Source organism: Bufo bufo, chromosome 4, assembly GCF_905171765.1.
Source record: "Bufo bufo chromosome 4, aBufBuf1.1, whole genome shotgun sequence".
Lineage (NCBI taxonomy): Eukaryota > Metazoa > Chordata > Amphibia > Anura > Bufonidae > Bufo > Bufo bufo.
In genome coordinates, this window is record NC_053392.1 from 141,931,383 (window position 1) to 141,947,263 (window position 15,881).

Consider the following 15,881-nt stretch of genomic DNA (forward strand, 5'->3'; position numbering starts at 1 on the left):
AGTGCTAGTGGTAGTGTGTGTGCTGGTAGGGACTCCATGTTGGAGCTCACAGGATTCTACCACATCCCTTGGCTCAACATAAACCCGACCAAAGAGTGAAGCACAGCATCACAAAGAAAGCAAAGACACTAATTAAGCTTGTCAGGAAAGCAGAGTTGAGTTTGCCTGCAATTTTAATGCTAAAGCCTGCAGGAGCCAAGACAAAGCCTGTAAACTGTTTGGAGAAACATTTATTCAAGTAAAGCTGCCATTAAACTTCATCTCAAGGTCTGGACCCGTTATTCTTTTATCCCTCAAGTATTCCCCTTATTTATTGCTTCGGAGCCAAAGCCTGGGTTTGAGCGGTATCCAGGTAGGAGCACCGTGACACACATAAAGAGACATTTGGGACACACCATTACACCACTTGGCATTTCCTACACCTGGGACGCGTTATATAGAGGGCCCTAGGGGGAGGCGGCCCGTTGCATAAACTGTTAAAGGTGACCCGTTGATTTATTACGGCAATATAATCCCTTTAAGAAGTTAAGTCCCATTGTGACAATAAATGGTAGTCCATCAATTGAAGGTGATTAGAGGCAGCATTAAATGAAAAATTCCTCTGTGAGCGCCATGCTATTGCTATGGAGTTGTTGAGGTCTCTCAGAAGGAAATATTTTGGTTCTGCTGTCAGTCTCTTTGTTCCCTTTGACATCAAGAGGGCAACTAGAGACTCCTATCTTGGAGGGTAAATCTTGAATTTCTTTATTCCATGGAATATTTTGTAGATCCCTTGACATCCTGATAACAGAAGGCAGCTGGTGCCTCAGATTTATAACTCTGTGTCCAGTATCCACATTGGTCTCTGTCTCATCTATTTGTGGATGGGTCCTTGGCATCAGTTTTGAAAGATTGTTATCAGTAATGCTGTACACGTTTTGTCTTAGTTCTGGTTTTTTGAAGGACTTTTTTAAAACCTGCTTGAGATTCAGGTTTCCTATGACATTTTCATCCCCTGTTTGTGTAGTATTCACTGGCTGCGTTAATGATGATAGCTGAGCAGTTAAAGGATTTGACCGAGGCTCTGGATTTTCAACACTTTGGGACACTTTGGCGCTGCTAGTTACCTAAATACAGATAGAAAGTATGTTAGAAAAAAATAACTAATTCAAACGTTAACATAATATATTTACAGTGCTTTGAAAAATGATTCATACCCCTTCAACTTTTCCACATTTCTTTATGTTACACCCACAAACTTAAATGTATTTTATTGGGATTTTGTGTGATAGACTAACACAAAGTAGCAAGTATTTGTGATGCAAAAAGGAAATAATACATGATTTGTTTTTAATTTTAATAAATAAAAATCTTTTGGGGTGTGTCTCTACCAGCTTTGCACATTATTTTTTGGAAAAATAGTTGAAGCTCAGTCAGATTGGATGGGGAGCATCTGTGAACAGCAATTCCCTGTCCCTCCTGAAGAAAAGCATCCCCACAGCCTGATGCTGCCATAGTGTGTTCAGTGTGATGTGCAATGTTTGTTTTCCGCCACACATGGCATTTTGCATTTAGACCAAAAAGTTAAACTTTGGTCTTATCTGACCAGAGCACCTTCTTTCACATGTTTGCTGTGTCCTCTACATGGCTTCTGGAAAACTGCAAACATGACTTCTTATGACTTGCTTTCAAAAATGGCTTTCTTCTTGCCACTGTTCCATAAAGGCCAGATTTGAGGAGGACACGTCCTGTGGACAGATTCTCCCACCTGAGCTGTGGATCTCTGCAGCTCCTCCAGAGTGACCAAGGCCTCTTGGCTGCTTCTCTAATTAGTGCTCTCCTTGCCTGGGTTGTCAGTTTAGGTGGACAGCCATGTCTTGGTAGGTTTGCAGTTATGCTTTACTCCTTTCATTTTCGTATAATGGATTGAACAGTGCTCCATGAGCTGTTCAGAGCTTGGGATATTTTTTTATAAACTAACCCTGCTTTACACTTCTCAACAACTTTATTCCTGACCTGTCTGTTGTGTTCCTTGGTTTAATTATGCTATTTGATCACTAATTTTCTCTAACAAACCTCTGAGGCCTTCACAGAACAGCTGTAGTTATAACAGAGAATAAATCACACACAGGTGGACTCTATTTACTAATTAGGTGATTTCTGAATGCACTTGGTAACACTGGTTTTTATTTAGGGGTATTAGAGTACAGGGGACTGAATACAAATGCGCTCCACACTTTTGATATTTTTTATTAATATTTTTGAAAACCATATATCATTTTCTTTTCACGTCACTCATACTTGCTACTTTGTCTTGCTCTATCACATAAAATCCCAATAAAATACATTTAAGTTTGTGGGTGTAACGTGATAAAATTGAAAAGTTCAAGAGGTATGAATACTTTTTCAAGGCACTGTGTGTGTGTGTGTGTGTGTGTGTATATATATATATATATATACATACACATACACATCAATGGTAAGTGTGCTTCAGATGGGTAGATCCGCAAATATTTAGTCAAACACCAAGGACCTTGTAAATTGTGTCACAGATACCAGTAAGGGCTTATTCACACATCAGTGAATCACGGAAAGTTCACATATAAATTGACTTATATCTGTTTATTCACACATCCTTGGTTGTCCACCTCCACAAGTCAGAGAAAAAAAGCAGAAGCATGTGCTGCACATCTATGAACATCTATGAACACACCCAAGTGCTATAACTTTAAGGGTCCTTTACACGGGCCGAGAATCCCATAGATAATTGCTAACAAGTGTTAATAGGAACGCTCATTATCGATTATCTGGCGGTGTAAATGTACTGCCGATTACCCGAAGAACAAGCGAAACGATCATTTAAGCACACACAAAAATTATCATTTACTGGCAGCAAATTGTGCTGTGTAAACACAATCTGCTGCCGGCAAACAACGAGTCAGTATGGGGAAGAGCGATGGCATTAGCGATCGCTCCTCCCCATACTGTGGAGGAGATCACTGCATGTAAATGCAGCTGTCTCCTCCACTGACGAGCAGGCGATTGTCATGAAGGAACGCTTCCTTGGTGAAAATCTGCTGCTGTGTCGTCCTGTGTAAAGGGCCTTTAGACTAGACAGTCTGAATGTGCCCCAGAATTATCATCCAGTATTAGTCACTTTGATAAATCTCATGCACCTTTAGGCCACATGCACACCACTCTACAGTCCGGGACACATGGCCTGTGTGTCAGACACATCTCCTAGAATGATGGCAGCTCTTCTGACCTGAACTCAGGGCTTGATAGTGATTTATAATACACTGAGTTCCTATATAACTGAGGATATATTGTACAGTACAATCGACCCACAGTCAGATAGGAACTCACTGCTCCATAAATCACTATCATCAGTGAGTGCCGGTCAAATGAGCAGCAGTCGGTCCGGGATATGCGACCAACACATAGGCCATGTTTCCTGGACTGCATAAGGTCATGTGCATGTGGCCTTAGATTGTCTAAGTCATAGACAGTATTGGGAAATCTGTGTAAAGTCCAGTATGGGCCAGAAGATTTTCACTGGTAGCATATTGGAGATCTATATGATGGATACACAAGACAACTATGGACATAAAGCTGTGTGCTATGTATGTAACAAAACATGACGGGAAAACAATATTAAACACTATAAAATGTTATACTGGTTGATCATTCATAATTCACAAGGCATGAAAACCATATATAAGGTCGGAACTGAGGTCGGAACTATGTAAATGAAACAGAATTCATTACCAAAAGTAAGATTTTGTTTCCATCATAGTCTTGAGTTTGCCATCGCATGTCACTTATTGGCACACAAGGGTAAGGCAACAAGGGAACCAGCTGTCCTATAGCTTGTATAGTGAACTGCAGAGCACAGGCATGTTTGACTTGTGCACAGACACCAGGTGGCAACTGTTTTAAGGAGAATTGTATGGAAGTGTGCTTAGTAGAATGCAAGTCAAAGAAGCAGAATCCAATCTTTTGGCTGGTTGCTTCCATTCCCAGAATCATTTCATAAAGTCTTACTGAGTCCTCATAGTTATCAAAATCACAGTACAGAGTCACTCTCAAGATCTCTGTGCCATAGTGTACCTGTCTTATTCCCCACACGGGCATGTGCACATCAAGACAGTAAAAGTCATCACTAGTTTGACATGATGGTGATGGTCCTTGGCCAAACCCTGTGTTGACATGATCCCATGGGGGTAGCTGGAAAAAGCTTTGTAGAAGAGATATCCTTTCTTCCCCTAGGTCTTCACGGAGGAAGAGTATGACAGATATCCCTGGAAATTCAAATCTTCTCTTTCGATATTCGTAGAATTGAATTGGGGCTGCTCTTTCGGACACCAGAAAGAGTTGAGTATCTAGACACAGTCCCTGAAGAATTCTCTTCACTGCCTGTCGAAACACAGCAGAGTCACCAGGGTTGGCAAGAAGGTGAATGGTGACAGGCAGAACCCTGTGGCTGCCATCCATTTAAATTCTGTGTTAAAAAAGACAATATTACATTATAACCTCAGTTTTTTTTTAACAAAGCCACAGTGCAACTTTTGTTTCTGTACAAAGCTTCTTTCCATAAAACATACCCATAAGGGTGATGTAACACACAGCTTTTTGTGGCAGTGTTTTAACCAAAGCTAGAAGTAGATCCAGCAGGAATGAGAAATACAAGCCCGTCCTTCATATGTTTAATTCCCTACTAACCCACTTATGGGATGAGCTCAAAAAACTTCATCAAAAACTGCCATAAAAAATTATGTGTGACACCATCATAAAAGTGTCTTGTACCATATACAATTGTGCAATAAGGTTTCAGTTTTAGATTGCTTGATATGCACAGATTTAATAAGTGCCATATAAGGAGACAGGAGGACTGTTTAATTAGGAACATTTGCCATCTACTTAATAGATATTTTTGTCTTTGTTTCTTCTGTACCAAGATAAAGTAATAGGTTTACAGGGGTTGCCTCATGCAGAGAATCCCTTTGCAAATAGATATTGGATTAGCTTCTCAAAGGCCTGTTATCAGCTGTTATCACTGGATGAAGCCTCTTCTGGCATTTACATTTGAATGAATAGCCTATCTTGTGATGGAATGGGCCTTGATTCGCCATATTGGTAACTGCTTAGCAGCTGTTAGCTCTGGTTAACAGAGGAGGCTCAAAGTGGGGGGCACCATCTATGAAGTCCATAAGCTCCAATACAGCAGAAGGACAGGGAACGTCTAAAAATATAGTAAGTCTCATTATTCCAATCTAATAAATGTTACTAAATGTATGTTTATGGCAAAAAGAAAAAAACACAAATGCTATCCCGTTGGTCATTTGTGGCTTTCACATATATGGCAGAGCCTCCGGCAGGCTGTTCTGGTAGAGAGCAGTCTTCCAGAATTCTCCAGATCTAGCACTGCCGGATACTGCAGCCTGCTCTCCAAACCCGGCCACTACCCGGCATGCAGAAGTTTTTGTCCGGGCAGTTCCATGCATTCTCTGCCGAAACAGCTTACAGGAAGTAGCCTTAGTGTTAGTGAAGGAGTACAAGGTAGAAACTAGCATACTCTATGGAAGACACTTTTATAGCAGACATTTTTTATAAGATTTTTTATTTTGAAATTGTAGGGGTCCAGCTGTTGGATGTGGCTGATTGTACAGATTAGTTAGTATATCAGATATACAGGGTGGGCCATTTATATGGATACACCTTAATAAAATGGGAATGGTTGGTGATATTAACTTCCTGTTTGTGGCACATTAGTATATGTGAGGGGGGAAACTTTTCAAGATGGGTGGTGACCATGGCGGCCATTTTGAAGTCGGACATTTTGAATCTAACTTTTGTTTTTTCAATAGGAAGAGGGTCATGTGACACATCAAACTTATTGGGAATTTCACAAGAAAAACAATGGTGTGCTTGGTTATTTACAAGTTTCTGACCACTTATAAAATGTGTTCAATGTGCTGCCCATTGTGTTGTATTGTCAATGCAACCCTCTTCTCCCACTCTTTACACACTGATAGCAACACCGCAGGAGAAATGCTAGCACAGGCTTCCAGTATCCGTAGTTTCAGGTGCTGCACATCTCGTATCTTCACAGCATAGACAATTGCCTTCAGATGACCCCAAAGGTAAAAGTCTAAGGAGGTCAGATCGGGAGACCTTGGGGGCCATTCAACTGGCCCACGACGACCAATCCACTTTCCAGGAATGCTCGGACCTGACACCCATAATGTGGTGGTGGGTGCACCATCTTGCTGGAAAAACTCAGGGAACGTGCCAGCTTCAGTGCATAAAGAGGGAAACACATCATCATGTAGCAATTTCGCATATCCAGTGACCCCCTTAGACTTTTATCTTTGGGGTCATCTGAAGGCAATTGTCTATGCTGTGAAGATACGAGATGTGCAGCACCTGAAACTACGGATACTGGAAGCCTGTGCTAGCATTTCTCCTGCGGTGTTGCTATCAGTGTGTGAAGAGTGGGAGAAGAGGGTTGCATTGACAATCCAACACAATGGGCAGCACATTGAACACATTTTATAAGTGGTCAGAAACTTGTAAATAATTCATAAAAGAATAAAGTTACGTTAAAACCAAGCACACCATTGTTTTTCTTGTGAAATTCCCAATAAGTTTGTGTCACATGACCCTCTTCCTATTGAAAAAACAAAAGTTGGATTCAAAATGGCCGACTTCAAAATGGCCACCATGGTCACCACCCATCTTGAAAAGTTTCCCCCCTCACATATACTAATGTGCCACAAACAGGAAGTTAATATCACCAACCATTCGCATTTTATTAAGGTGTATCCATATAAATGGCCCACCCTGTACAGGGAGTGCAGAATTATTAGGCAAGTTGTATTTTTGAGGATTAATTTTATTATTGAACAACAACCATGTTCTCAATGAACCCAAAAAACTCATTAATATCAAAGCTGAATATTTTTGGAAGTAGTTTTTAGTTTGTTTTTAGTTTTAGCTATTTTAGGGGGATATCTGTGTGTGCAGGTGACTATTACTGTGCATAATTATTAGGCAACTTAACAAAAAACAAATATATACCCATTTCAATTATTTGTTTTTACCAGTGAAACCAATATAACATCTCAGCATTCACAAATATACATTTCTTACATTCAAAAACAAAACAAAAACAAATCAGTGACCAATATAGCCACCTTTCTTTGCAAGGACACTCAAAAGCCTGCCATCCATGGATTCTGTCAGTGTTTTGATCTGTTCACCATCAACATTGCGTGCAGCAGCAACCACAGCCTCCCAGACACTGTTCAGAGAGGTGTACTGTTTTCCCTCCTTGTAAATCTCACATTTGATGATGGACCACAGGTTCTCAATGGGGTTCAGATCAGGTGAACAAGGAGGCCATGTCATTAGATTTTCTTCTTTTATACCCTTTCTTGCCAGCCATGCTGTGGAGTACTTGGACGCGTGTGATGGAGCATTGTCCTGCATGAAAATCATGTTTTTCTTGAAGGATGCAGACCTCTTCCTGTACCACTGCTTGAAGAAGGTGTCTTCCAGAAACTGGCAGTAGGACTGGGAGTTGAGCTTGACTCCATCCTCAACCCGAAAAGGCCCCACAAGCTCATCTTTGATGATACCAGCCCAAACCAGTACTCCACCTCCACCTTGCTGGCGTCTGAGTCGGACTGGAGCTCTCTGCCCTTTACCAATCCAGCCACGGGCCCATCCATCTGGCCCATCAAGACTCACTCTCATTTCATCAGTCCATAAAACCTTAGAAAAATCAGTCTTGAGATATTTCTTGGCCCAGTCTTGACGTTTCAGCTTGAGTGTCTTGTTCAGTGGTGGTCGTCTTTCAGCCTTTCTTACCTTGGCCATGTCTCTGAGTATTGCACACCTTGTGCTTTTGGGCACTCCAGTGATGTTTCAGCTCTAAAATATGGCCAAACTGGTGGCAAGTGGCATCTTGGCATCTTGGCAGCTGCACGCTTGACTTTTCTCAGTTCATGGGCAGTTATTTTGCGCCTTGGTTTTTCCACACGCTTCTTGCGACCCTGTTGACTATTTTGAATGAAACGCTTGATTGTTCGATGATCACGCTTCAGAAGCTTTGCAATTTTAAGAGTGCTGCATCCCTCTGCAAGATATCTCACTATTTTTGACTTTTCTGAGCCTGTCAAGTCCTTCTTTTGACCCATTTTGCCAAAGGAAAGGAAGTTGCCTAATAATTATGCACACCTGATATAGGGTGTTGATGTCATTAGACCACACCCCTTCTCATTACAGAGATGCACATCACCTAATATGCTTAATTGGTAGTAGGCTTTCGAGCCTATACAGCTTGGAGTAAGACAACATGCATAAAGAGGATGATGTGGTCAAAATACTCATTTGCCTAATAATTCTGCACTCCCTGTATATTACTTAAGATATAATGGATTGTTTTCTTTTTAATGCTATTTATCTATCATCTTTATCCATTAGGAGCCTTCATTTCAGTTTTTATAATTTTCTATGGGACAAATAGCTCCTGTGCCCACATGCTCACCTTGATGTACAGGTTCATCATCTAGCAGGAGCTCATTCACATACATGTGTGTCATATGTTGAGTAGGGGATAATCTGCAAAGGCATCTACTAAACTAGGGTATACTATGGAGCCTAATAATTGTAAAACCAAGGCTTCTGTGATTCTAGCCGTTATAACGGTAGTGTAGATTAGTGATGGACCAACATCACGTTCGCAATCAAATATTTGCGAACCGCACGTTCGCGGCAGATCCCATTGACTTTAATAGCAGACGAACCTTAAAAACCTTCAGGTCATATTTTCAGACACCAAATACTTACTAAAAGTGTACAAATAGTCCCACAGCATGGACAGTGACATACCAGAGTGGGATCAATGGCAAAAATTATCAGGGGCCATTTTTATGCGTCAAAGGGAAACTCTCAAGAATGTGCCCTGCTGGAGCCTAGAAATTTTTTATTTTAGGCCACGGTAGTACAGGCCCCAAAAATTAGGCATTCACCTGACAGAAAAGAACAAGTGATTATGCGGTTGGAGGTACATTAGGTGGTCACTGGATAACAATTTTACTGTAGGCCAGTACAGGTCCCAAAAATTAGGCCTTCACCTGACAGAAAAGAACAAGTGATTATGTGGCTGGAGGTATATTAGACGGTCACTGGATAACTATTTTACTGTTGGCCAGTACAGGCCCCAAAAATTAGGCATTCACCTGACAGAAAAGAACAAGTGATTATGTGGCTGAAGGTACATTATGCGGTCAGTGGATAATAATTTTACTGTAGGCCACTGGAGTAGAGGCCCCAAAAATTAGGAATTCACCTCACAGAAAAGGTCTTTTATGCCGCTGTACCGTGTTTCCCCGAAAATAAGACAACCCCCGAAAATAAGACCTACCTCTAGTTTTGCCTATCGCTGTAATATAAGGCATCCCCCCGAAAATAAGGCCTCCCCGATAATAAAGCATCCCCTGAAAATAAGGCCTCCCCGATTATAATCATCGGCCGAACATACCGTAATGCCTCCCCGATTATAAAGCATCCGCCGAACATAATGACTCCCCGATTATAAAGCATCGGCCGGACATAATGCCTCCCCGATTATAAAGCAAGCCACCCCAGAATGTAAGGAGCTCACCGATTGGCCGCAGCCGCCGCCAGGACAAGCTGCCGCCTTCTTCCGCCCGCTGCTCGCTCTGTCCTGATGGAGTCTCACAACTTGGCTGGCACGGACACACAGGGGACGGGGTGACAGGTAGGGGGGAAATATCTGATGGAAGGTGGGGGATGTCTGGTGAAGATGAGGGGGGGGGGACTAAAAACAGTAATTAAAATGACACAGGGTGATCAGAGGGGGGAATCAAAATGACACAGGGTGATCAGAGAAGGGAATCAAAATGACACAGGGGTATCAGGGTAGGGAGGGGGATCATTTAAAATGACACAGGGGGATCAGAGGGGTGAATCAAAATGACACAGGGGGATCAGAGGGGTGAATCAAAATGACACAGGAGGATCAGAAGGGGGTACTAAAATGCTATAGTAATCCCCCCCCCTCTGATTCTCCTGTACCATTTTGATTCCCCCTTCTGATCCCCCTGTGTCATTTTAAGTGATCCCCCTCCCCACCCTGATACCCATGTGTCATTTTGATTCCCTTCTCTGATCACCCTGTGCCATTTTAAGTGATCCCCCTCCCCACCCTGATTTCCTTTTTTTTTTTCAACAATAAATGTGTACCGTATTTTTCTTCATGGAAAAATAAGACATCCCCTGAAAATAAGACCTAGCGAATCTTTGGGAGCAAAAATTAATATAAGACACTGTCTTATTTTCAGGGAAACAGGGTATATACATAAGACAAGGACCATTCTTTGTTCTGGGTGTTGGCGGATATGTGTGGGCTGGCATGAGGAAATTCAATTACAAGTGGTCGTCACAGGTGTTGAATTCCTCCGAGATCCATGCCTCATTCATTTTTAGTAATGTGAGGTAGTCCACACTGTCGTGAGCTAGGCGATTGCGCTTATCGGTCACAATCCCCCCCTGCTGCGTTGAGCGTCCTTTTGGACAGGACACTCCACGAGGGGCAAGCCAAGAGTTCCATGGCAAATTGTACCAGCTCTGGCCACAGGTCAAGCCTGCACACCCAGTAGTCCAGGGGTTCCTCGCTTCTCAGAGCGTCCACATCAGCCGTGAACTCGATGTAGTCGGACACCTGTCGGTCTAGGCGTTTCCTGAGGCTGGATCTGGAGGGCGGCTGTAGATGGGTTGGCTGCAAGAATGATCTCATATCCGAAGTGACCAACACATCTTCAAACCACCCTCTTCTTGCAGGCGTGGTAGGATTGGTACCCGCACCTGTTTCGCTGTCGGTGGAAATTCCTCTGCCAGCGCCTGCAACAGCAGAATGCAGCATCTCTCACAGCAAGGCCTGGAAATGCTGCATTCTGACAGCCCTCTGTAATGCTGGTAACATGTCCGCCATTTTGTGTTTGTACCGGGGGTCTAAGTACGTTGCCACCCAGTACTGGTCCTTGCCCTTTATGCTTTTTATATGGGGGTCCCTCTTTAAACACTGGCGCATGAAGGCCCCCATTTGCACTAAATTGGAAGTGGAGCGCCCTGGCTCCTGCTCATTGCCCAGGAGAATGTCGTCCTCGGTCTCCTCCCCCCCAGCCACGGACAACACCAGGGATCCCCGAAAAGTTTAAAGTCGTCCTCAAAGACTGCTCTTCTTGCTCCTCCTCCTCCCCCCAGCCACCATCCTCCTCTGACTCCTCTTCAGACTCCTGCTGACTTGTCTCAGATGGAGTAGCACCGTGGGAATTTCTTCAATATTGCGACTTCCGGCTCTTCCAGCTCCTGCTCCTCGACGGCTTGATCAATGACACGACGCAATGCACACTCCAGAAAGAAGGTGTAAGGTACGATGTCACTAATGGTGCCCTGGCTGCGACTGACCAGTTTCATCAAATGGCCGCAGAAGTCTGCATGCGTTGCGCATGAGCAGCCACTGGCGTGGTGAAAAAAAGCCAAGCTTCCCAGAACCTCTCCTGCTGCAGAGTTCGTACAGGTAGTTGTTAACGGCATGTTGCTGCTGGAGCAGTCTATCAAGCATAAACAAGGTGGAGTTCCAGCACATCAGGCTGTCACAAATCAGACGTCTGATGGGCAGGTGGTGTCGCTGCTGAACGTCAACAAGGCGAGCCATGGCCGTGTAAGATCTTCTAAAATGGCCAGAGATTTTCCTGGCCTGCCGCAAGACATCCTGGACCCCGGGGTATTTGGCAACAAGTTCAGGACGTGTGCCATGCACGGCACGTGTGTCATTTTCCCTGTTTCAGTGCGCTCAGCAGATTGGCACTATTGTCGCACATCACTTTACCAACTGTCAAATTGAGTGGGGTTAGCAAACTGATTGGCCTGTGACCACAGAGCTGAAAGCAGTGCAGGACCGGTGTGTGGCTCTTGGCTTCCAGGCACAACAGCCGCAGCACACCATGGCAAAGTCTGACCTGGCAAGTTGAATAGGTTCTGGGGAGCTTGGGGGGGGCAGCATAAGAGGCGGTAGCAGTGGAAATGGAGGAGTCAGCTGAGGAGGAGACAGAGGATGGAGAAGGACGAGGATGCAATCCGTGGCGGTAACACCAAATCCACACTGGTGCTACGGGTTACATGCTTGACGGCCATCAGAAGGTTCACCCAGTGGGTAGTAAAAGTTATGTACCTTCCCTGCCCGTGTTTGCTAGTCCACATGTCTTTGTCAGATGTATCTTGGCACCGACACTGTATGCAGAGATATATTCACTTGCCGCTGAACAAGGCCATATAGCTCTGGGATGAGAAATATTTCCTTCTGGGGACTTTCCATTGCGTTGTGCCAATGGCCACAAATTTTCTAAAGGCCTCCGAGTCCAGCAGTTTATATGGCAGTATTTGGTGGGCTAGCAGTTCCGACAAGCCAGCGGTCAGCTGTTGGGCAAGAGGGTTATCCGGCGTCATCAACTTTTTACGCTCAAAAATTTGGGCCACGGAAGCCTGCCTTGTGCCAGATGAACGCGACGACGGCACAGTGGAAATTGGAGTGGAGGACAAATGGGAGAAGTAGAAGAGGCAGGACGTGGAGTGCCGGGAGTGTGGCTTTGTGGGTTCTGACGGCATTGCTCCCACTGGGCTCGGTGATGGGAGGCCAGGTGCCTTCTTAAGGGGGTCATCCCTAGCTGAGTATTGGGCTTACCGCGACTTATGCGTTGACAGCACAGGCTGCAGATGGCAACACTATTGTCAGCAGCTGACACGTTAAAAAAAGCCCACACTGCGGAGCCATGTGCAGGCGTCCTGGGAGCGCAAGATGTGACCATGCATGGTGGTTGGTTCACTCCAAATACATTTGCAGTCTGCTTTTTGCCTCCTGTGCACTGCGATTTCTGCCTCCTTCTCCTCCCTATCTGCTGCTCCGTCTCTCCCTCTGAACTCCCCTCCTCTTCCTCTCTTGTGAGCACCCATGTGAAGTCCATCGACACGTCATCCTCGTCACCTTCACCACTTCTGACATTAGAGATCTCGGAGTAGGCAGCAACAGTGGGGACCACCCTCCTTGAGCCGTTGCTACCTCCTCTTCCTCATCTGATACCAAGAATGGCTGCGCATCAGTAAGGTCTGGCAATGGATGGGAAAATAATTCCTCTGACTCGAGTGGAGGGGCTATGGTGGTGGTGGTGGTGTCTTTGGGGGTGCACACACCAGAGAGTGAGGAGGGTGCAGATACAGAGGGTGAGGAGGGTGCAGAAGCGGATGGCTGAGTGAGCCACTCAACCAACTCTGGTGCGTCCTTTGACGTAATCGCAAGCACCTTCTTCAACTTCCCACTTAGGCTCCGACCTGGTGCACCTGCCCGACCCCTACCACCACTGCAGATCGGCATGCCTCTTCCTCTGCCTGTCATTTTCAAAATTACCTTGTGCCTAAGTCCCTAGAGAAGAGCAGTATTTGTGGAAGCAGGTATATCAAACCCCTTAATCAGTATTTTGTGGAAGCAGGTGTATCGCAGGCCTCAATCAATATTTGCTGGAAGCAGGTATATCAATCCCCTTAATCAGTATTTTGTGGAAGCAGGTGTATCGCAGGCCTCAATCAGTATTTGGTGGAAGCTGGTATATCAAACCCCTCAATCAATATTTGGTGGAAGCAGGTATATCGCACCCTTCAATCAGTATTTTGTGGAAGCAGGTGTATCGCAGGCCTCAATCAGTATTTGGTGGAAGCTGGTATATCAAACCCCTTAATCAGTATTTTGTGGAAGCAGGTGTATCGCAGGCCTCAATCAATATTTGCTGGAAGCAAGTATATCAATCCCCTTAATCAGTATTTTGTGGAAGCAGGTGTATTGCAGGCCTCAATCAAAATTTGGTGGAAGCAGGTATTTCAATCCCCTTAATCAGTATTTTGTGTAAGCAGGTATATAGAACCCCTTAATCAATATTTGGTGGAAGCATATATATCGCAACCCTCAATCTGTATTTTTTGGAAGCAGGTATATCAAACCTCTTATTCAGTATTTTGTGAAAGCAGGTATGTCGCACCCCTCAATCAGTATTTTGTGGAAGCTGATATATCAAACCCCTTAATCAGTATTTTGTAGAAGCAGGGATATCGCACCCCTCAATCAGTATTTTGTGGAAGCAGGTATATAGAACCTCTTAATCAATATTTAGTAGAAGCAGGTATATCGCAACCATTAATCTGTATTTTGTGGAAGCATGCATATCAATCCCCGTAATCAGTATTTTGTGGAAGCAGGTGTATTGCAGGCCTCAATCAGTATTTGGTGGAAGCAGGTATATCAAACCCCTTAATCAGTATTTTTTGGAAGCAGGAATATTGAACCCCTCAATCAGTATTTTGTGGAAGCAGGTATATCAAACTCCTTAATCAGTATTTTGTGGAAGCAGGTATATCGCACCCCGAGTGGAGGGGCTATGGTGGTGGTGGTGGTGTCTTTGGGGGTGCACACACCAGAGAGTGAGGAGTGTGCAGATACAGAGGGTGAGGAGGGTGTAGAAGCGGGTGGCTGAGTGAGCCACTCAACCAACTCTGGTGCGTCCTTTGACGTAATCGAAAGCACCTTCTCCAACTTCCCACTTAGGCTCCGGCCTGGTGCACCTGCCCGACCCCTACCACCACTGCAGATCGGCATGCCTCTTCCTCTGCCTGTCCTTTTCAAAATTACCTTGTGCCTAAGTCCCTAGAGAAGAGCAGTATTTGTGGAAGCAGGTATATCAAACCCCTTAATCAGTATTTTGTGGAAGCAGGTGTATCGCAGGCCACAATCAATATTTGCTGGAAGCAGGTATATCAATCCCCTTAATCAGTATTTTGTGGAAGCAGGTGTATCGCAGGCCTCAATCAGTATTTGGTGGAAGCTGGTATATCAAACCCCTCAATCAATATTTGGTGGAAGCAGGTATATCGCACCCTTCAATCAGTATTTTGTGGAAGCAGGTGTATCGCAGGCCTCAATCAGTATTTGGTGGAAGCTGGTATATCAAACCCCTTAATCAGTATTTTGTGGAAGCAGGTGTATCGCAGGCCTCAATTAATATTTTCTGGAAGCAGGTATATCAATCCCCTTAATCAGTATTTTGTGGAAGCAGGTGTATCGCAGGCCTCAATCAAAATTTGGTGGAAGCAGGTATTTCAATCCCCTTAATCAGTATTTTGTGTAAGCAGGTATATAGAACCCCTTAATCAATATTTGGTGGAAGCAGATATATCGCAACCCTCAATCTGTATTTTTTTGGAAGCAGGTATATCAAACCCCTTATTCAGTATTTTGTGAAAGCAGGTATGTCGCACCCCTCAATCAGTATTTTGTGGAAGCTGGTATATCAAACCCCTTAATCAGTATTTTGTAGAAGCAGGGATATCGCACCCCTCAATCAGTATTTTGTGGAAGCAGGTATATAGAACCTCTTAATCAATATTTGGTGGAAGCAGGTATATCGCAACCATTAATCTGTATTTTGTGGAAGCAGGCATATCAATCCCCTTAATCAGTATTTTGTGGAAGCAGGTGTATTGCAGGCCTCAATCAGTATTTGGTGGAAGCAGGTATATCAAACCCCTTAATCAGTATTTTTTGGAAGCAGGAATATTGAACCCCTCAATCAGTATTTTGTGGAAGCAGGTATATCAAACACCTTAATCAGTATTTTGTGGAAGCAGGTATATCAAACTCCTTAATCAGTATTTTGTGGAAGCAGGTATATAGAACCCCTTAATCAATATTTGTGGAAGCAGGTATATTGCATCCCTCAATCAGTATCTTGTGGAAGTAGGTATACAAAAACCCTTTAATCAATATTTTG

General features: G+C 44.0%; 1 protein-coding gene across 1 annotated transcript in view; it reads right to left on the reverse strand.

Moving 5' to 3' along the window:
• Nucleotides 1-367: 367 nt before the first annotated feature.
• The window catches only part of FAM124B (family with sequence similarity 124 member B), a 76,666-nt gene continuing 61,152 nt past the window's right edge, over nt 368-15,881 (reverse strand). The window contains exons 4-5 of the mRNA XM_040428012.1: nt 3,748-4,480; nt 368-1,106 (exon numbers count right to left, since the gene is read on the reverse strand). Coding sequence (XP_040283946.1) covers nt 585-1,106; nt 3,748-4,473 — 1,248 coding nt within the window. The 5' untranslated portion in view covers nt 4,474-4,480 and the 3' untranslated portion in view covers nt 368-584. The remainder of the gene's footprint in view (nt 1,107-3,747; nt 4,481-15,881) is intronic.